At 35.9% G+C, this 22403-nt stretch overlaps 1 protein-coding gene across 1 annotated transcript in view; it reads right to left on the reverse strand.

Annotated features, from left to right (window-relative positions):
- Positions 1 to 22403, reverse strand: part of RYR3 (ryanodine receptor 3) — a 252124-nt gene that overhangs the window by 3217 nt on the left and 226504 nt on the right. The window contains exons 89-101 of the mRNA XM_052782467.1: positions 19329 to 19387; positions 16791 to 16959; positions 16050 to 16136; positions 13471 to 13668; positions 12134 to 12264; positions 9069 to 9111; positions 8379 to 8506; positions 7038 to 7098; positions 5812 to 5958; positions 3729 to 3863; positions 1533 to 1689; positions 358 to 422; positions 146 to 246 (exon numbers count right to left, since the gene is read on the reverse strand). Of these exons, the coding sequence (XP_052638427.1) occupies positions 146 to 246; positions 358 to 422; positions 1533 to 1689; positions 3729 to 3863; positions 5812 to 5958; positions 7038 to 7098; positions 8379 to 8506; positions 9069 to 9111; positions 12134 to 12264; positions 13471 to 13668; positions 16050 to 16136; positions 16791 to 16959; positions 19329 to 19387 (1481 nt within the window). The remainder of the gene's footprint in view (positions 1 to 145; positions 247 to 357; positions 423 to 1532; positions 1690 to 3728; positions 3864 to 5811; positions 5959 to 7037; positions 7099 to 8378; positions 8507 to 9068; positions 9112 to 12133; positions 12265 to 13470; positions 13669 to 16049; positions 16137 to 16790; positions 16960 to 19328; positions 19388 to 22403) is intronic.

The raw sequence follows: 22403 nt of genomic DNA on the forward strand, positions 1-22403 counted from the left end.
GTAGAGGAAGGGAGACCAGAAAGGAATAGAGATATTCCTCAGTTCTACAGAATTCCGTCTTAGGATTGTCAGCAATGTGTGCACCTAAATTACTCTGGAGCTGAAAGGTCTCTCTATCGTAATTCCAGTAGTAAAATATACTTACAGATAGTTTGCCAAGTTGTGTTCTTGCAAAGTATGCGTTTCAAAGCCATGTGGGGTTGTGTCAAAATAGTCATTGCCAATTCCACAAATAAAACATTTGGTCTGGAAACACAAGTTGTGGTTACAAATGAATTTTAACTCAAAGACACTATTTTAAATGGTAGCAATCTAGACGAATAAGAGTAATGACAAATGTAGTGTGCTTACTCATACCTCCATATCTTCTCTCACTTGTTCTTGCTGGTCTCTTAATTCACCAAAAGCATCAATAATCAGACCTATTTCAAATGGAAAAGTAGCAACACTTTAGTACTTAGCGATATTCATACTTCAAGTAATGCCTATCAGACATCCTCCACTGTCTTTGGAGTTTAGCGTACTTATGTCTAGGTTAACAATTCAAGTTACAATCTATCAATTTCCAGACATCTAACATTTGTTCACACTGCACTCGTAGCAGTAAGGATTTCTCTTACATAGAAGTACAATCTTGAGAGTGGAAAGGCTTTCCTGTACTTAATTTTGGTCAATTTAAGCTTCCATAATCTCATCTCTCTTGTTCCCATGAAAGAATTTAATTTTCCTTCTCCTTCTCGTGGAACTCATGTATCCCAACTTTCATTCAACAAAGATGACTCTGCTCCCACAGGCCCCCAGGCCAGTGTGGGATGCTGCTTCACATTTGAAGCATTATTCCTCCACTTCCAACATATTAAGAATAGAGTTGAATCATTTTGGGGACTGTGACATTGATAACTTTTTCTCGCTATAGATGTATTACATTTTTTTCTTTGCCACCAAATTGCCATAAAACGGTGTTTTTCCCTAACAGCCTTAGGTCAATTTATACAGTGAGTGCTGAATACTGACAGTCATTGAAGAGAGGTCTCATTCTCTGTAAACCACAACTGCAAACCATCCTCTAAAGAAAGGGGGAAATGGGTCTGTGGCCATGGTGACTTTCTCCATGCCATTTCCCCTTTCCAAGGGGAAAGTCTCCATTCCCCAGCCAGCTCTGGTAGTTCCAAACTAAAGGTGTGAAGAGTGTCTACAGCAAGGCTCTCCAAGTTTAAATGGTTATTATAGGAAGAACAGTGATCCTGCACAAGCTGTTTCATTGCTGGGTAGTTGTCAATGTGTTCATAAACACCGTAACCCAGGTAAATTATGTTTCTTGTGCTTTGTCTTTGTGTAGTACTTGGGACAATGCATTATTTATAAATTAAGTATAAGATTATTAATTTCAGAATGAATGATTTTATCAGTTCAGAAATAAGTCTTTATAGCAATACTGCTAAATTTACCTCAAACACAAATATGGTTTAAATACATTGCAGAACTTAAGTAAACTAAATTCTGACAGTCTCTACTACAGTAAGTGACAGTACCTTGAATAATGGCCAGTAGGATAACAATGACAAAGAAGAAAAACGTGATGTCAAAGACAATTCGATACATTTCGTAAGGGTCTCCAGCAGGATCCTCAATTTCATCTCCAATGCCACCACCAGCTCTTACCCCCACATACATGTGGAATAGGTAACACTGAAAAAGAGAAGAAAATTACAGACACATTTACCATGAATGATTCTGTTTGGGTTTTTTTTCTCTTTTTAAAATGATTCGACTTTGCTAATTCTCTTCACAAGTTATAGTAACAGAGAATACATAATATCATCCCTCATGTATCACACACACTGCACCAAAAATCTGCTATTTCTTAACCAATGTGATTACATCTTCAAGGACACTTACTAAGAGGGGGAGTCAGCATCAGCTGTTACCCTCTCCTCACTCCCTTGGTCTTACTTACAGATGAAGACCATTTGGGGGGCATTTTTCTTGTATTTGTTACTGTATTCAACTATATTCTACCCCTTATATTAATTCCTAAGGTTCTAGCTTGCTCTGAGTAAGCAGAGGACATCTTTTAAAGTCTTTTAATGGAGTTTAGAAATATTGCCATAAAATAAAGAGTGACATATTCACAACAGGTAGGTCTATCTGTGTTTAGGTGGTTTCTGGATAATTTTATTTTGCAATACTAGCTGTCTGGTTTAGTATATTGTGAATTATTTACGATCTGGGAAACATAGCCTCTGTTCAGTTCATGTGGAAGAAATCACTTTACAAAAATGTTGCTCTGCGTCATATTTTTTGAACGTGTAAGTCTTCATGGAAAAATCTTTAAAAGTCTGGCTATATAAGTAAGTATATTAGAATGGAATCTTCTGCTGGAGTGATACACTACTGATGTTCCTGCATGAATCAGTTACAGAATCTTGTAAACCACCTTCAGTCACACAATGTGGGTTAAAAACAATGGGAATGTCTAAGCCCAGCCAGTGTTCTGAAGTCACATTAGACAGCAATGCTGGTGTTAAATAATCAGTGTAAAACCTGACAAATCTGGTCTTTCATAAGCAGACACTAAACAGAACTATACATCTGTTTCTATAATGCAACTTTACTGTTGACCTAAGATGCTGGTACTAGTTTAATCATACTTAAAAATGTAACTTGGAATTGATTTACCTCACTTGGTAGAGTGGTTTAAAATGTAATAGTTTCATTATTCCAATTACTCCTACATCTATTTTATGACCAGACAATTGTATCCAGCTCGCAGAGGGACCAATTAAATTACTACTGCTTGGGCAGTTTTCATAATTTCTATCATTTGCATATCTGACTTGCACTGAGTGTTTGAAAGTTAAAGAGTAGGAAAGATCATTTTGTGAAGACTATGACACACCTCTGTTCTGAGGTATTTTATTCTATCTTTGGTGTGTAAGACAGGGCAAAGAGTGACTTTTCCATGGAAGAAATGAGCTGGCCACAAACTCAGAATGTTACATTTTTAATACCTGAATTTGTGCTTTTTTCTGTATACAGTAAGAAAATCAAATCCTCTTCATACCATAATACGTATCTGTAGCGTATCTTTTAATATGACATAAACAACATTCTGTGGCAACAGGTGGAAATCAGAAGGGAAATTAGTAGCATTAGATTATCACCTGTAATAAGTTTTAATTGCCCCCTTCTCTACTCACTCTGGACTTCTTACTTCATAACTAAATTACTAATTGTAAGCAGTTTGGAGCAGGCTTTTATAACTAGTGCTAATAACATCATATACTTCATATAACCTAAATAAGGATAGGAAGAGCTTGCACAGTTGCAAACATTGGGGACAAATTGGGTTTATTTGTGCTGCGACTGCACAGCTTCTTTTTGCAGGGCTGACCAGCTTGTCATGAAATTTCTTCCATATACTTCAACGGTTTGCCATCTTCACATGTAAAAGAGTTGCAGCAAATCATATACCACAGTATTTAGGAGAAAAATCCAGAATATCTTCCTATACTGGTGAGTGTCATCTATCTACTGTTCAGTTTAGGCCGCTGGAGAATGCAGAGGGAATTTCAAGGCCATTCACATTTTCAAAATGCCATGTAGCAAGAAGAAGAGACCCATGGATTTAACAACAGAAACACCCCTCCTTGCTTATCATTTTATCTTAAGCATCCATTTGAAAATTTGGGATGAAATTTGAAGCATGCTAGTGATGTTTTAGTTACCGTCATCATGTCATCACATTTCATGTCTGGTTCATCTTCATCTTCACTTTTGTTGTAGAATTTGCGGAAGAAGTTGAACGCCACAACAGTGTAAAGATAGACTACTACAGCGAGGAGTCCTACAGTAAGCACAAGCTGTGTATGGAGACACGAAATGAAAGTAGGTTTCAATTGCATTGTCAGAAGAGAGATGCTAGCTCAGTGTATTGCCTTAGGTAATGAAAATGTATCATATTGTACCTTTCCAAATAAGGAAACTAAAGATAGCAGTTATGATAGCTTTAAGGTCTCACTATTGCTTGGATCAGCATAGAGGTGTTACTTTACCATGCTCTCATGTGAAAATCAAGGGGAAAAATCGTATCAAGAGACTGAAGTTGTTTCCACCTTTCTGAGCTGTATGCATACAAACACATATCACTGAAGCAATGTTTCTACTATTTAATTTAAAAGTTAAATTCTAGTAACTTGAAAAACTGGATATACAGTGAAAATTAAACAATAAAAAATAAACCCCTTTAGTTAATTTGATAAATAATTTCAACTGGGACTTATTATGACTTACCATAGTCTATTTTCTGTTCCAAAGCTGGTTAGCAAAGCCATCAATAAAGTGGATAGAAATTTTTCTAGAAAACTAAAGAGTAATTAATTTCCAGGTCCTGCTTTTAAGCAAATAAAATCCTTAGGTGAAAAAGTTCAGCAGTTAATGAGACTAGATTATATTGTTTCTTGGAGTTGGCATTAGAAGATGCAGCTCTGGAGTGGAGTTACTGAAGGCTACATATTTTAACAAGTGCAACAATTGGTATTACTCTTAAAAGAAATCTAAGAGTATTGAATGAGCTGATTGTCAGTTTATCACCTTCTGCAGATCTGTAAGTATGCCCCCAAAGTGAACACTTCAATTGAAAAATCTGCAGCTTTCTTTCAGTGTTCATGTCTACTAGCAAGAAAAGCAACAGGATTAGAAAAACTAATCTTTGCTTGTTAAGAATGTATACTGAAAGCTGTGGTCTTGAAACAGTTTTGTCAATTGTGCTCAGTTTTGAGTATTACATTTAGAAAAATCTCATCAAGAAAATGTATCAACCATTACATTAAAAGAAGTATGACTTTGGTCATCCTGGAGGAAAATGAATGGGGTAAAAACAGAGATTTCATTTCTTTGTGCGATAATACTGAAAACATTCTCATATGTATTGTTATAGAAACTTCCTTTCCTGATAAGGGAAGAAACTTCCATTGGTCAATTTCTGCTGAAAGGAAGGATTAAGCAAACACAAAGGATATATCACAGTTAAGCTAAGGGGATATTCTTAAGCCTTTTCCAAAACATTATGTGGTTTAAAATGTTTTGACAAGTCTAACAGGGCGTAAGAGTGGGCTTAGAATATGTGTTACTGCATTTGAAAAGGAATGGAGTATGTATGTTTGAAATGAAATTTTTGGGAAGTTCTGTTAGATTTCTTCAATGTAAGTTAAAAAGTGTGTTAGTGAAAAAGCTTTTTTTTGTCGGTGTGCTAGCTAGGAACATAGAGCCTTTAGAGATCAGAGAATGATTCCCTGCATAAGTTTCAACAATTAGTTTTGGAAGTAGGTTTTATTAATCCGATTTTTGCATGACAAAGTGACATATAAATATATTCGACACTGCAGAATGCCCACACCTGTAGGTATATTCTTACTAGCTAAGTATTGAAATCTCAGTGGTCAGATCATTATTAGTTCTGTAGCTAAGGAGGGACTGAATTCTTATTAGTTATCACCAATCAGTTTCATCACTGAGCATAGACAAGGAGCTGGTTAGGTCATAATTCATAATCTTACATTTTTCTAAAATGATGCATTTTTCTATTGTGTACAAAACTTCTTTAGCTATCAGTGCTTTGTGGGTATAGATTATTATAATTTCATAGGATTTAACATGTATTTAATGTGCTGCAGAAGACCCAACGGGAACTACTCTTTAATCCAATCATGTTTAAAATGGACTGCATTCCAATATTTCCTAGGTACCACGAGACTTTCCAGTACTGTAAAAAAACACATGCATTTTCAAACCTTTGCATGTAGCACTAACCTGTTTGCCATTGTGAGTGACTGAAGACAAAATGGTTCGCAGTGTCTTGAAACCCATAGCAATATCCAGCAGGTGAGCAGCAAAGAAGAAGTTGTTGTAGTGCCCAAGGATAGACATAGTTGTGTACCAAGCTAAGTACAAAAACGACTGCAGAGAAAGTGAAAAGTGGCAGAATGTTAGCAGGTGCTAATGTGCATTATTGGATCCAGAATATACCTTTCTTTTAGTTGCTCAAGTTATGAAATAAAGTAATACTATCATGATGTGATTTGAATCACAGTCTGAATGCAATACCTCTATTTTACATGTTCAAAAAGACTCTTACTCCATCTCTTATGATCTCCACTGTTCATTTAAGGAGTGTTTATTGCTTAGTTATGCTTATGTGACCTCTATCCTTACATATTTAAATGCAGTCTTCAGCATATATGTTATTAACATCAAAATCCCCTACCTTAAAACTGTTTTGGTTGGGGACCATGTTACACAGTACTTTAAATTTTAACACTGATTCTGGAGGAGAGAAAATGCATTGTATTACTCTTGAGACACTTTACTCTCTTTATGTCTCAGACCACATCAACCAGGACACCCAGAAAACCTAAGGCGCATAACACAGCTTATTCTTTTAACAAGCAGTGAACCTGAAGCCGCTTTGACATAAAAGCTCTTACTGAAGAACAATGGCTCAGTGTGCTTTTAGCACACAATGAATTTATAGATCTTCAGCTGATTCCCCTTGGCCTTCTTGTTTGTTTGGGAACGCTTGAGAGAATGCAAAAAGAGGATTCACAAAAAAAGGACTTTTAACATAAGCGTGGTCCTTTCAAAGGAGAAGGTATGAAGGAAAAGAATTAACCAACCACGTCAAACAGATGATTTAAGAATAAAAAAGGGTAACTTTCTGTAGACTGTGCTTGATTTTAGAAAAGACACCTTTGGTTGCTAGATTGATTTCTACAAAATTAAATGAATGTACCACTAACTTCCAAAATGCTGACATTTCGTTAATGGGGAGGAGGTGCATATTGCCCTTTAGAATCAAAAAGAAAATTCTAACAAATTAAAGCAATTTGCTACAACACAAGACAGAAAAAACTATTTAAAAATGGCTCTGTAATGCAATATTATTTGTGTGTTTGTTTAAAATAAAAGCAGATGGTGGAAGACATACAATCATGTTTAGAGTAAATCTAAAGCATATTCTTCTAGGCTAACATACTCACATTATCAGTGAAAACAACTCCAAGCTTCCAAACGTGATACTTTGTATCAATGGAGCTTAACCTAGGAAATACAAAATTTTTGAAATGCATCAATGTCAAAATTAAGTATTGAATTCTGTGGAACCTGAATTGCTTGAATTCAAGAGATAAGTGTTCTGTCTAGTGTAAAATGTTGCCAAAATTACCAAGAGAAAAGGGAATGCCTTCTGCAAAATTCTAAATATTTTACTAGCCGTTAGATCACATGTGAATGGAAATCCTTCTTCTTGTGTGCCTTAAGTATCAAGGTGTCATGGTTTAACCCCAGCCAGCAACTAAGCACCACACAGCCGCTCACTCCCCCCCCCCCAGTGGGATGGGGGAGAAAATTGGGAAAAAGAAACAAAACCCGTGGGTTGAGATAAGAACGGTTTAATAGAACAGAAAAGAAGAAACTAATAATGATAATGATAACACTAATAAAATGACAACAGCAATAATGAAAGGATTAGAATGTACAAATGATGCGCAGTGCAATTGCTCACCACCCGCCGACTGACACCCAGCCAGTCCCCAAGCGGCGAACCCCCGCCCCCACTTCCCCGTTTCTGTACTGGATGGGACGTCACATGGTATGGAATACCCTGTTGGCCAGTTTGGGTCAGGTGCGCTGGCTGTGTCCTGTGCCAACTTCTTGTGCCCCTCCAGCTTTCTCACTGCCTGGGCATGAGAAGCTGAAAAATCCTTGACATTAGTCTGAACACTACTTAGCAACAACTGAAAACATCAGTGTTATCAACATTCTTCACATACTGAACTCAAAGCATAGCACTGTACCAGCTACTAGGAAGACAATTAACTCTATCCCAGCTGAAACTAGGACACAAGGAAACCAAACTCTTGTAGTAGCCTAAATCATTTGGGACTTGGCTACTTTAAAACTTTCATCTTCACTGATGGATTAAGTCAGGAAAACATCTCTGAATTTTTTCTAGATACCTGGCATCTAGATATTTGTTATCAATACTTTTTCTGTCCTTTGGTTTATAAACTAACTCTCTTGTAACACCTCAAGAACTTTTAAATGCTGCATTGATTATTGTTTAAAATAAAAGAGTGCCCAACTATTTCAGTCAGCGTCAACTCGTTGACATTTTTTCTTACTTTCATAACACAAGTATACGTATGCTTTAGAACGAGCAAAAAGCTTTTTTATTTTGCTTCCACACTAGGAAGACTTCTGCATTCGAATTTTCCATGCCGAGGAAAACATCACTACAGTTTCAATATAAAGTCCATTTTTATCTTTGACAGTGAAGTTATGGCAATACATAATTAGTCTGCGAAGTTCAACAGTCATACCATGATACAAGAGATGCCTCTTCTGGTTCGCTCTCTTCCACTGGACTAAAATCAAGAGCACTTTTTTCCAAACCCAAAAGTTCTGCTATGCGCTCTGCTCCATATAAGTCTCCGTACTTGTTAATAACCTAAAAATGGAGGAAGAGAAGCTTTTGCTTAAAGAAAGACCTCAGTGACATTCACCCTACTTTAAGCCAGTAGTTGCCAGACTTTTAAAAAATAAAAAAAAGTCTTTCACAATTAACACTACTAGAACAGTCAGAACTCCCAGGAAGCCAGGGGAGCATAAAAAAGAAAAATAGAAGCATTAAAGGCTATTATCTGAAAGCTTATGTATAATTTGCCATCACTTAAGCTGGCATGTTTTTCTTTTTTTAGGGGGATGAGGGGGCTTTGTATCCTAAAGATGACAATGACTGTAAATTAGACCTGCGTGGCAGATTGACAGCACAGTTATTTCAAATGCCTGAGTCTAGGAAGGAAACCACAGCCTTCTGTCTTCCTCTCTCCTCCCACCTACACTGCAGCTGCCTGTTCAGAGACATTTACCACAATGACTTCCACAAAACAAATTTCAGTTCTCAATTATTTGTGTATTTATGTGTACAGAAGTATATTATACAGATATCTGAATTAACTGAATAGAAGATTATTACTATGACTAACATAATAGAAATATAAAAAGCCTACCTTCCGTTTTACAAATTTGTCCCAGTAATTGTTAGGAAAGGACCTACATAGATAAGGCACATATATTTCAAGTTATTTAATTTGTTAGGGGAAAGAAAAAAACAACCAAAAAAAAGAAAATACCATGTTCCTGATCATTGCAGATTTTGGTACAATTTCATTTATTTACACACTGCACTTTGAATTATAAAAACAATTTCTTTTCATGTGGACAACAACTGTTACTAATCGTCATCCACTGCAATATCATCTTTCCCCCCGGACCACTTTTCTTTTTCACAAATCCACAAATATGATTGGCTACAAAAGGACAGCAGGCTAAATATTATCACCTAATGAGCCCAACAACTCAATAGTAGCAGGGTAGTCACCATAATATCATTCATCTCCTAAACAAATACTTTATTGCTCCTAGCCATAAAATCAATACAGACAATGATTTTCAGAGGAAAATAATAGTAGCATAAATAATTTTTAAGTTCACTGGATTACATGTCAAATAGAGGCTGAACACTTGGGAACCAGCGGACAGTTTGCCAACATAAAATTCAAAAATATTTTAAGAACCCCAGAAAATTGCAAAGATCATTTGGCAAAAATGGAGGTTAGTGGTAATCTTGTTCTCAGGTGTATCATATTGTTGTTACTGGATCTGACATCCCAGAACAAGACAAGGTAAAAAACATTATTCTAAAGCTGCAAGACAGTTCAGCTAAAGAGCATTTTGCATCATCTGCCTCTGAGCAGCCATGCCCACACCTGTAATTAAAAGAAAAGCTATTGTGTATAAAAAAGAGAAAGAAATGAAGCAGTAAATCTTAAATATTGAAGAGGCATCAGGGTATCTTTTATTGAAAATTCCCTGCTTTTTTTGAGAGTAGTGAGCAACCGTGATGCTTTGATAAGCAACCAGTTTTATCCACAGGAGGTCTTGCAACAGACACTAGGAAATACATCAGCTTTGACCTGCAAGAAAAAAAGATAGTGTTCTCTCTTATCAGTGACATTTCCCTGGTCCTCAACTTGATAATAAAAAATACTGTTCTTGAACTGTCTTATGAATAGCAGTGCCCAAGTGCCCAAGAAATCCTCATTCTGACGGTCTTTACTGTAGCTTATGTCAATTTTGAAGAATGCCAATTAGCAGGAAACACTACAAAATTTAGGGTTTTTCTCTCCCCATTTCCTAGATGTAACGCTGAGTTGAGCAAATATGCAGGAAGGGAAAAAAGAAAGATAACTGCTTAAACTGAAGGACAGTATTGGTAAAATAAAGCAAGTGTTAACATCAGAAGAATGAGATTCCAGAGCACTGTTCTGCTGGGACGTGAGGCAAACCTCCCAACTACTACTAAGTGCTCAATTTTTTATTTTTCTGAATTGAATTTCTGAATGAAATTACTCCAGATAAAGGCAAATGGTTCCAGTGACTCAGATGGTATATTCTGGTCCAGTGCTCTATATTCTTCCCTTGATTTCTCTGACTTTTAAGCAAAGCATGTCTCTAACATAGCCAGCTTATGTCTATCTCTTTTACCATAAACATCTAACAGTGCTGCATTTATCAGGGTACCTCTTTTGCCTTTTTAATTACTTTTTTTTCATTTATAGAAAGTATACTTCAGTATATACACAGCACTGGGTACCCTCCAGCAGTGGTTATCCTGATGGTACAATACCTGCACTAAACCTTGAGAGCCAGTTCACATCAGAGAGAAGGATTAGTCTGCTTAAATTAGCCTTAATCTTTTATTCAGTAGATGATAGTGCATCATGCTGAGAACAGACTGTACAGCATGTCATTTGGGATAAGCTGACAATATATCTTATTAATTCATGCTTGTTTTTGCTGAGGATGAACTTACTGGATGTCTAGATAGCTTGCTATCAATAGTTAAAGAAACGGGTTGGAAATTAAGCAAGCTCTCCAGTTTCCCAATTACCTTCTATTTTAACTTTAATAATATGTGCTGCTCTGTATTTCTAACTGAAATTAAGGAAAATTCTTAAAATTCAGATGTAGAAAAACAAAGAAAGAATTTCCAATGTTTTAGACATTCTAATTTTAATGAAAGTACTAAGGGCACTGTTTATAATGTACAAAAATTGAGTATGACTGATAAGATTGATATTTTGGCTATTTCGCAGCATATTGTCACTCTGATGCATTTAGTGGATTATTTTTGCTGGCTTGTTTTTATCAAATACTTACTTATGCCTACACAAACTAGCCACAACTACTCTGTGACTTGTAAATAACTTTGCTCTTTTCCAGGTTTCTGTTACTGTCCTTAAATTAAGATACTATTAGGGAAAGACAGGAACCTAAGCCTAGGTACTAACTAGTACCAAAACGTGATTCTAGTTGTTTTGAAAGAGTAAATTCTGAAAAAATAGCCTGTAGATGAGGCATTGTTTCAAGAGAAGAGAGCTGACTTGCTATATTTCTCTGTGTCACTCCTACAGACTGCTGCAGCTTACTGATATTTTTCTTTTTCTTGCCTACACTTGTATCATTCACTCACAGAACAGCAGGCGAGTCTCCTAGAATTAGTATGTGACTACTACAGTATTTGCTAATGCATACAACCTGACAGTAATTCCTGTCAGACCTACTCAAATTCTAGGATTGCTATTTTACACTAGATTTACTTCTCTTGTCATATACAAATCTTGTTAGCAAGAAGTGGGGGAAAAAAGGCAGGAGAATACTGCTATACAATATGAATGTGAAATTGAGTCACTGAAAAGGATGGAAGTTATCTTTTTAAAACTTTCTCAATAGTGACTAATATGTGAAATGTCTTGGGAGAAAGCTTGTGAGGCAAGATGCACAATCCTTGCAAACCCTAGAAAAATGAAAAGGAGGTGGAATACACATGTTACGATAGTATTTAATAAATAAACAGATAATACAGGATTTCACATTAGAATCTACTACTGTAGCATCCAATATATGGTGAAAAATGCTAGGTGGCAGATGGACAGGGAAGGTTCCAGATGAGTGGCTTAATGAGCTATAATACTTATAAACAGTTTACATATAACTATTTAATTTTACATACGGAGTATTTATAACCAGGCGATCCCATTGTCCTTTAATATCATCTTCAGATGGCTGTTCAGTTATGTACAGTCCATCAAATTCCAGCTTTCTAGCTACCTCCTTTTCTCTCTTGAATACAACCAGAGGGACCTATGAAAATGACAGAGGACATCTTTGTCATGGTTTATATATTTTTAGAAACTGTCGTGGTTTAACCCCAGCCAGCAACTAAGCACCATGCAGCCACTCACTCACTCCCCACCCCCAGTGGGATAGGGGAGAAAATTGGGAAGCAAAGTAAAACTCATGGGTTGAGATAAGAACGGTTTAATAAAACAGAAAAGAAGAAACTACAAATGATAATGATAACACTAATAAAATGACAACAGTAGTAATAAAAGGATTGGAATGTACAAATGATGCGCAGTGCAATTGCTCACCACCCGCTGATCGACACCCAGTTAGTCCCCGAGCGGCGAACCCCCGCCCCCACTCCCCCCAGTTTATACACTAGATGGGATGTCACACGGTATGGAATACCGCATTGGCCGGTTTGGGTCAGCTGCTCTGGCTGTGTCCTGTGCCAACTTCTTGTGCCCCTCCAGCTTTCTCGCTGGCTGGGCTTGAGAAGCTGAAAAATCCTTGACTTTAGATTAAACACTACTTAGCAACAACTGAAAACATCAGTGTTATCAACATTCTTCACATACTGAACTCAAAACATAGCACTATACTAGCTACTAGGAAGACAATTAACTCTATCCCAGCTGAAACCAGGACAGAAACCATGATATCTACACCTACAGTACGAAGTACTCTTTATAATACTATATAAGACCAAACATCACAGTAGCACGTCCCACAAGCAGATCAATGCCTAGCCAGTCTTTGAGCAATGGCCACCTTGGAAGTCAAGCCCCCCTCCTCCCCCAGTTTTTTATTGCTTAGCATGATGTTATATGGCATGATATATCACTGTGGTCCATCCAGGTCAGCTGTCCCAGCTGTGTCCCCTCCCAACTTCTTGCCCTCTCCCAACATACTCGCTGGGGGATGCACAGAGGGGGTAAAGCAAAGAGAAAGCCTTCCCACTGTACAAGCACTGTTCAGCAATAATCAAAAGGTGGGTGTGTTATCAACACTGTTTTAACCACAAATCCAAACCACTGCTATTAAGAAAGTTAACTCCGTCTCTGCCAGACTGAGTACATGAGAAAAACATCTACATATTGAATAGTGAGAATTTGTAAACAAGTAGGTACGAATAGGTATTCCAGTATTAGCTCCAAAACCCACTTTGGGCATAGCCAATGTTCTTCAACAAATAATGTATTAGTAATAAGATTCAGGACTTGCCTTTAAACAATAGTATCCAATCACACAGACAAAGGAGATGATAGTATGAATAACTGCCAATGCCCTGAGAGCAGGTGCCATGTAACCTGTACTTTCTTCTAAAACAAAAAACACCATGCCCTCCTCCTCGTCCTCTTCATCAAAAGAGTTCCAGAGATTAGAGTCTTCGTCTACTTCATCAAGTGGCTCTTCTGTCACCTGAGAGAAATTCAAGCACATTGAAAACACACAATAAGCTTAAAAGCTTTTCCTTTACTATAATGACAAATGAAGTTTGCAAAGCCTGCTCATGGGAAGATGGTAGAGCATTAGCTTTGAACAGTAATGTCCTTCATTTTCACAGCAGAAGTCTCCACATCATCTCACATCACTGAAAACAGAATCTAGAAAAAGCAAGTACAGGCATATGACAGCTTACAAATCTCTCCTTTAACAGTGCCATAGCAAAACCAAAACAAACAATGAAAAAGTTATGCAAAAATGTTTTCTTGGAAGAACCAAGCAATGACAGGGTTATCTAATGAGACTGAATTTAGGGTCTGTTTTGTAATCTACATTGTCCCTGATCACTACAGTCTAGAAAGAAACAAAGTTCCCACGTTACCAACTTGCATATTGTCCATAAATTTTCATTTCATGACTTAGTTTAGAGCTTCAAATCAATACAGTGTTTAATCAGTATTTCATACTCCAAGCCGTGAAGCTGACATACTGCCCTAAATTCTTCCAGTGACTTTAAAAACCTGGCCTTTAAAATAAAAGCCCTAAGTGCCCTTCTTTTGACAGCTTTATCTGAAAGCTGAAGTCCTGTTCAGTCGTCCTGTTTGGCTCCCACTGACCCCTTCCTATCTATGACAGATGGACTTGCACTGATAGACACAAACTTTTGTCCTCGCTCTGGAACAGAATGGGTTGTTGGCTGACCCACAAGACCCAATGAAAAGCAGAAGAGAGTGGGGACAAAAGGACTGGCATAGACAAAAGCAGACTTCTGCATATACCTTTGAAGTCCATTTTCTCTAACCATATGGGACGGAAAGAGAGAGGCAAGAAGAGCCTTAAATAGCCCTGATGGTCTTTCTCCTGGAATGGTGCACGTACATTCTACCTAGTTTTCAAGAGCCTTTTGCGTCTTTACCTGCCCTGTCTCTGAGACTATAACTGTGTTATAGGAGTTGCTTGTCAAGATATCTGAGATCAGAATTCGGTTGCTTCTAGACTGAATGTTCAGCCAGCTGCTTTTGTCTTCTCTGAAGGTTTTGGTTGTCAACAACAGAACTAGAAAATGTAATACTGGAAAACACCAGATTCATCAGCTTATTGCAACTTGCATCCTATATCTGGAAAGGGAAAATCAAAAGGGCCAGATTCCAGGATAATGATAAACGAGGACTTTTCTTACGAACTTAAATCTGTAAGGAAAGGAAAAAAAAAAAAAGAAAGAGGCTTTTATGGATGGGAGTTCTCTTTAGTGAATTCTACTCCTTTTCATGGATAGAAGTTGTGAAGATTCAGGAATAAAATTAGTGAAGGCTGCTAAAGATGTTCTGCTTTGTATCATTGGGTTATATACCAGAATCTGAAATGACTCATTAGATTCAGGTAAAACCCTAAGATTAAGTTTGAAGTATGGATGTATAACCTTCTTCACCAGTGATATAAAAAAAAGAACTGTAGCCTACTACGAAAAGGCTTCTCTTGCTTTATATTTCTTCTGCCTGCTCACACCAATCAATTAAAGTCCCGATCCCAGTATAGAAATGTCTTCATCACAATAGTCACTAACAACCATATTGGCAATGACAACAAAAAAACTGGAGTAAATAAGTATGAAAACTGAATTAAACTCTCATATGGAAACACAGAATAGGAAAAAAATATACATTTGATGTTCATCAGAGGTTACTAAATTCATGAAAAAATATGAAAAAAGAAATTAAATAAAGCAAGCACTCTCCCCAAAAAGGCCAAACCCCAGGCCTGAAAGGCATGAAAAAAAATTATGAACAAATTAAGTATAACTGAAACATATGAGCTCATCTAGTTAAATTGAGACATTAATCTGATTCTGAAATTATGTATAAACTATTTCTCAGTCAAAAAGAATGTAGTCAGTAGGTTCTTTAGAAAAAGCAGAAATACAATCATTGAGATTAATCAGGTGAACTGAAGTATCTCACTATCTTTAAAACAAATGAGAGAAAAAAAAAAAAGCAACAGTTTTGACATTTGAGTTATTTTAGTCAGATTTCAAACTTCCCATGACAAGATTAACAATCCAAACAATAACAGACTTATGTGAGTAAATGAAAAAATGCCTAGAAACGCAGGCTCAGTTGTAAAGGATGAATGAAATAAATCTGTTTTCATTTGGCCTGAGTAAAATAAAAACAGAGTAGGTTTAATATGACAAATTTTAGTTACAAAATTTAAATATTATTTTTACTTCATGTCGAAATGCTTTAGTTCATGTTTGAAGGGCTTGTAATAACGGCTTTATTAAACAAGCCTTGAAACCATCATTAAATATTCCTCTGGAAGTAACCAAAAAACATTTAAAGAACAATGCATAATCTTACCTTGTAAAATAGAAGAATAAAGTTGATGGCAAATGCAACAAATAGAGCAAGAAACCTTAAGTTATAAAAATTTCTTGCCAAGTAGTGCTGAAAGTAAAAAAAAAAAAAAAAAAAAAAAAATTAGAAGTGGCCTGTAGCTAATATCGAGATAAGAAAAGTAGGCAGCAAGGTTTGTAAGAAAGTAAATACATAATTGTGTTGCCTTCATACACCAGTTATAATGAGCAAGGGCATTTCTTGTCAGCCTATTCTCCCATTTCATGGTAAGCGGGATTAAAAATAATGAGCTTAAAATTGCAACTGGGAAGACTGAAATAGAATATTAAGGAAAACTTTCTAGAAGGAAGTCTGGAAAAGAAATGCTAGAATACTGGAATAAACTACCTGAGGTTTCAGACAGTTCATCAGTTGATGTTTTTAAGAACAAAGAAAAATCTTACAGAAAATAGAATTACAGATTCTAGAAGTTAAATTATGGAAAATAGGGAGCTCCTAACAAGGAGCTCAAGAGGTTAACCTGTCCTGTTTGACCAAGGTAAGAGAAATTACTCACACAAACAGTTTATTTGTATAAGTCTATGAAGTATATACAAAAATCACAAAAGACTGAATACAGCCAGTCATTTGAAAACTCATGCCAATGTTCCTTTTATGATGACATTTCTCCCTTCTATATCAAACAAGTGTTCTATATTACATAAATAAAAAGTCAATGACTAAAAGAATTTAAGAAAAACTTACAAGCATTTTTATTTGATAAATTTCCAAAGCTTTGAAGAAGTTAGCCATCACAGCCTCTGGTTTCTCAATTTTTTGTCCATGCCTTCGCTTCTTTTTCTTCATTTTTCCCTCTTCTAGCTGCTCAGATTGTACTTCCTTTGCTATGTCTTGTTTCTCACCATCTTCCATGCTAGAAGAAAGGTTATCTAAACAAAAATACCTAGCCAAACTTCTGTGTTGTAAATGCATTCACTTAGAAGGAATGCTAATTTGGAAAGTTTGGCTTTGAAAGGTAGTTTTAACACTGGGAGAAAAATGGTTGCAAGTAAAAGACTTGAGGTAGACAGTAAACCCAGAGTAAAAAAAAGTGACCGTAGTTTCAAATGATATGCAAGAATAGAGTCGCTGAGGGGAGATCAAAAGGGTAGAAAGCGAAAAAACAGGCAGAAATTACTGCACGAAGTGTGAAGTGGATAATGTTTGCCAAAACCAGTGATGTACATATATACTCAATACAAGCAACATAAAAATTTTAAGAGTTCACATGTACTTTCTTGAGCCTGGGGCTGAAGAAGAGAAATAAAGCTTTTAGGATTTGGTACACAGTATCATAATTCAATCACAGTATCATGAAATGAATTCATTTCAGTCAAGGCAATCACTGTAGTTACAGAGGTGAACAAGTAATAACAAGGAAGTTTGCTTCAGAGGGTTGCACCTTACAAAGTATGTAGAAGATGACAATCATTCCTCCTGCACCACTGAACTGCCTTTATGAAAATTAAGTATCAAGACTGTATGTAGTAATATGGGAATTTAATTACTAAACTTAAAAAAAAGCTGAATTTGCTTATATGTAGAAGACTGTTGAGGCATTCAGGTGGTTGAAAGTTTTAGGCATGAGGATAAAGAAATGCAGTATGTGGTTCACTTTATCACACTACTACTGCAGCAGGAATCATATGATGGGCGTCAAAAATGTGTTTACCTTCTCCCAAAAAAAGTCCCTGTTGCAGCCTCAGAAATGTAAGCCATTTAAACTCAAATTTTTAAGCTGAAGGCAATTTGAATATGCTGCAAAAGTACCTGAGAGGAGAATTAAGCATGGCGGACAAGAGAAGACAACAGGCAATAGGGAAAATAAGTCCACTAAAATAATAGAGGTAGAAAGAAATCATGCTTATGGAAAATAAGAGGTGAAAAAGCCTAAAATAAGAAAATGAGTGGCACAGGAGATTTGGGGCAAATTTCTAGATATTTATAAATTGCTTAACACTCATCAATAGGTTCTTTGGATACCTGGTACCAAAAAAACCACAGAAGAGTTTAAGTGCACTTTTTAATTACCGGAAGTGCTCTAAACAATGCAAATAATATGTTTAACATCCCTTCAGGGATTGAAAAGAGAGACAAATTATATTAAAACAATTCTGTGACAATAAAATGCAAGAAGGGTACTTTTAAACTGAAGAAGTATGTTAGATGCAGTCTGAAAGGTAACAGATAGGAAATGAAAATATACTGAACCATCATCGATAGTGTTGATGGCATACTTTAACGAGGTAACAGACCCCCCCCCATTATAATGTGTGTGAGCATACATATATGTATACACATTCTTGTCCATGTAAGACATACGTATATACATATATGTATATACACATATATATGCACACATAGATACACACATATAAACATATAAATACAGAGGAAAAAAAAAAAAGGATGCCTTTCAGACAAGCCATACAAAGTGTATCCAGTCCTAAAATACCGACCTCAATAGCACACTTAAAAAAAATAACTTGGGCAGGTAAGAGGAGAAAGATAAATGAGGCTGAAGTAAACATTTTAAATATGAAGCAAAATACAAAACAAATAAAAATATGATGTATAGCTTTTGAATATGTAAGAATCTCTAGGAGATCTTTTGCGTGTGTCTACAAATACTTTAAGGGCATTCATCAGGCTGCAAGCCTACAATGTGGCTGCAGGTCCAGAAAGACAGCATGCCCCTTAGAAGTAGGATGCTGCTAAAGCAAGGTAAGCATTTTAACAGTTGTTTATAAGGAAGTCATATGTAGGATGACTGGACAAAGGAATGTATCTGCTGTCAAGTTCACAACTTGAGAACAGATAAAACAGCAATAATAAAACTTGTTTGTTTAGTAAAATCTTGTGTTTCAACGATCGAGTATTGTTGCATGAAATTTATAGTGGGTAGTAGGGAAAGTGTAAATAGCAGTAATGACAAGTTGCAGAGTTTATTTTCAAGACTGGTGCTCATTTTTAAAGGTAGTTATGAAAATTTTAAAAAAGACAATGGCCACAGATTTATATATGCAGAATTGTCAAGGGCCACAAAAATCAGATTACCATTTTGTTTCCCACTGAGATGGTCTGCCACCTCTTAGGGACTGTGCTGCTTTTCAAAATACTGATGAGACAAATTGTACATAAAGTGCTTTGAATACTGAGCATTGCTTGGATTCTTTCTGTCCTTATTATCCAGTATTAGGAATTAGCAAGGAATTAAACAGGAATTGTGTAAAAATAACTTACTCAGCCTTCTCAGCTTCTGCTTTTCTTTCCACTTCAGCTTCTTTTGCAATTTCAGATATCTGTAAAAAGTATTTTAACCATCAAAATGGATCCATTCAAATAAAATTTTGGTAACTTTAGTTACTTTTTTTTAAGAAACAAATACAATAACTACCATGCTATATTTTTTATACTACTTTGCACTTTTGAAGTGTTAGATTTTTAAAAATGGACAGCTCAGACTAGATTTTAACAGTGAAAACTGCAGAAATTCTTCTGATAGCCTTTTTCAGTGTAGTGTTATCAATACTGTAACTAGCCCAGTTGACTGAACAACTTAAAGTAATTACACATGGTTATCAGACAGATTATGTGACCAGTTGAGGATGAAGGTAACTACATTCAGATCATACCCTAACATGAGTCATATTCAAAGCCAAACTTTCCGAACTAGAATAATACCCTAATAAAAGTCACTCAGAAGGACTCAGTGCAGTTACTGATTATGTGGAAAATGAGCATCAGCTTGCCTCATTCCAAATATGAAACGAGGAATAATATATCAATGACAGCATAAAAAACCTGCAAAAGATCTGTGTAATTATCAGATATTGCAAACCCCAATTTCTTTGTCAAGATCAACTGATGCAATTGAAAACACACAAATATTTAAACAACTTTCACTTACGCAATGTTTTCTTCAAATTATTTATCTTAGGTGGGTTGATGGTTCATTAAACCTTTACTGGCACACCTCACAACCATCTAAGTAGGTGTTTACAACATTCCCTTGAGATAAGGAAAAAACAATATACAATTTTACATATGACTAACTGCAGCAAAGAAGCTGGGGCCTGGATTTCAAACGCCTTTAGGCTCAGTGTTGCAAGACCAAAGTAAACTCATTTCAAATGCTGTTTGAATATCTAAGCTTCACTGGAAATCAGAGAGATGCAGGCTCTGAAGTCCTAGATTCACAAAGGAATCTAAAGTGCCTAAATTTGTGACCATTCATTTTTGCAAAAACCTGTCTTAACTCTTCAGCCTCTCCTGTATTCTCTCAAAGTGCTTAGACACCAATTGTCTATTAGTGTGTTCTCCTGCATTTCTGGTTAATACATAAATACAGTTATCTAAACATTTCCCCCGCTACTCACCCGGATGCCTCTCTCTTGCACATAAGTAGTGAAAGAATTTATGAAAGAATTTACTAAATCGATCTTGCCTTGCTTATCTTGCCTCTTATCTGGGGAACCTCATCTAGTACACGTGATGGAAGCATGTGTAACTCTTCCACAAAGAGTTTCCCCTAAGATCTCAAGCTGCTGGAGGGTAATTCAGAGATCATTTGATGATTCCTAGTTCTTCTAAGGGGTAGGGTGGGGAAAGAATGAATAAATCTCTATCCATCCTCTCCATCCCTCCATCATATGCTCTCTCAGTTGTCTCTTTTCCAGGCTGAAAAGCCTTAACCTACTTAATTCCATACACAAGAGTTGTTCCATATCAAGTTTTGATAACTTTTTGACCTTCACTGAACCTTTTTCAGTTTTATCACATTCTTTTTGAAATGGGGGAACCTGGTCTTCAAGACACAAGATATACTTCAGGTTCATGGAGCATAGTAATATTCTGGGTTTTTCCTCTCTCCATTCCTTTCTCAACAATTCAAAATTTCAGTTTGCTTTTTTGATCTGTGTTGACTGACATTTTCATTGAACTGATACTTCTGTACAGCTCTATTATATTCCCAAGATTTCATACCCAAGCAGTAACAATGAGCTCAAAACCCAACATTTTACATGTAAAATCATAACTTTTCCTCCCATATACATCACTTCACTGATTTTCATCTGCTATTTTAAGGAAACTTTGCAGTTAGCTCTTGATTTTACTGCTATGAGTAACTTAGATTTACCAGCAAACTCTGTTAGCTCACTACTCATTTCTTTTCCTATTTGTGAACCCACATGGCTCTTGGCACAGATTCCTGTGGAACTTCACAGTAACTAAGTCCTAAGAATCTTCACCATATACAATTCCATAGGTTATTTTGCAGTTTCTCTAGCTACGGTAATGTTACTGACCTTATCACTACACAATTGCTTTCTAGTATATAGCAGTGAATTTCTGTTTCTATCCATTTGTCTAAGTTTTATTATTGTAAATGCTTAAGACAGACATGGTGACTTCCTGAAGGGAATTTTATTTTCTTACATTGCTGTTTCTTCTTTGAGGTCTACTTAATAGTTATATCCTGTGCTCTAACTGGATTACTTGAGCCATTTATACACACAATGTGAACAGCAATTTCTGTAATACAGAATTAGTGCAAACATTATCATGGTAAGTTTCACTTGATAATGTATTAAAGGTAAAAACTGGATAAATTGCATAGCTGACTTCACATTAGTGACTCAAAGTATCTGCATAAATTACTGAGCATTTTTATCAATAGTTACAAACAAATCTGAGAGAAATGTATAAATCAAAGTCAAGCAAAGAAAATTCTACAGTGTTTACTCAGACCTGCTAAGATCCTTAAGTTAAAATAGTATTTTTAAATACCAACCACATTACATTTATGCTAAATGAGACAGGATTTTAAAAGACTGTCATTTTTAAGTATACACATAAATAACAAAAAATAACTGGAAAAATATAGTTCAGTCTAGGCAATAAAATATTGGAGAAAAGCATACAAATGAAGAGGAGATAATTAACTTGGAGATTTACAATGGAGGTTTATCTTGAAAATATCTGGAAAGCATACCACAAACACGTGGATTAATGGTGAGAGGAAAGATATATTTGAATAACAAGTAGAAACAGATCTGAAGTGTAGAATGAAACATAATGCCTTCCAAATATGACAAATGCATTTCAGTTTTGATGTTTAGTTCAATCCATTTTTAAACAAAATGATAAATTATATTTAGCTCAGCTAAGTGGAACAAAATATATTTTTCATAAAACAGAATAAAAGTAAAGAATGATTATATGATATACATTAAAGTAACAACAAATTCAGGCAAAATTATTTCAAATAATAGGAAAAAAAGGATATTTTATTGTATGTGGTCAGTAAAGCATGTA

Source organism: Harpia harpyja, chromosome 3 (genome assembly GCF_026419915.1).
Source record: "Harpia harpyja isolate bHarHar1 chromosome 3, bHarHar1 primary haplotype, whole genome shotgun sequence".
Lineage (NCBI taxonomy): Eukaryota > Metazoa > Chordata > Aves > Accipitriformes > Accipitridae > Harpia > Harpia harpyja.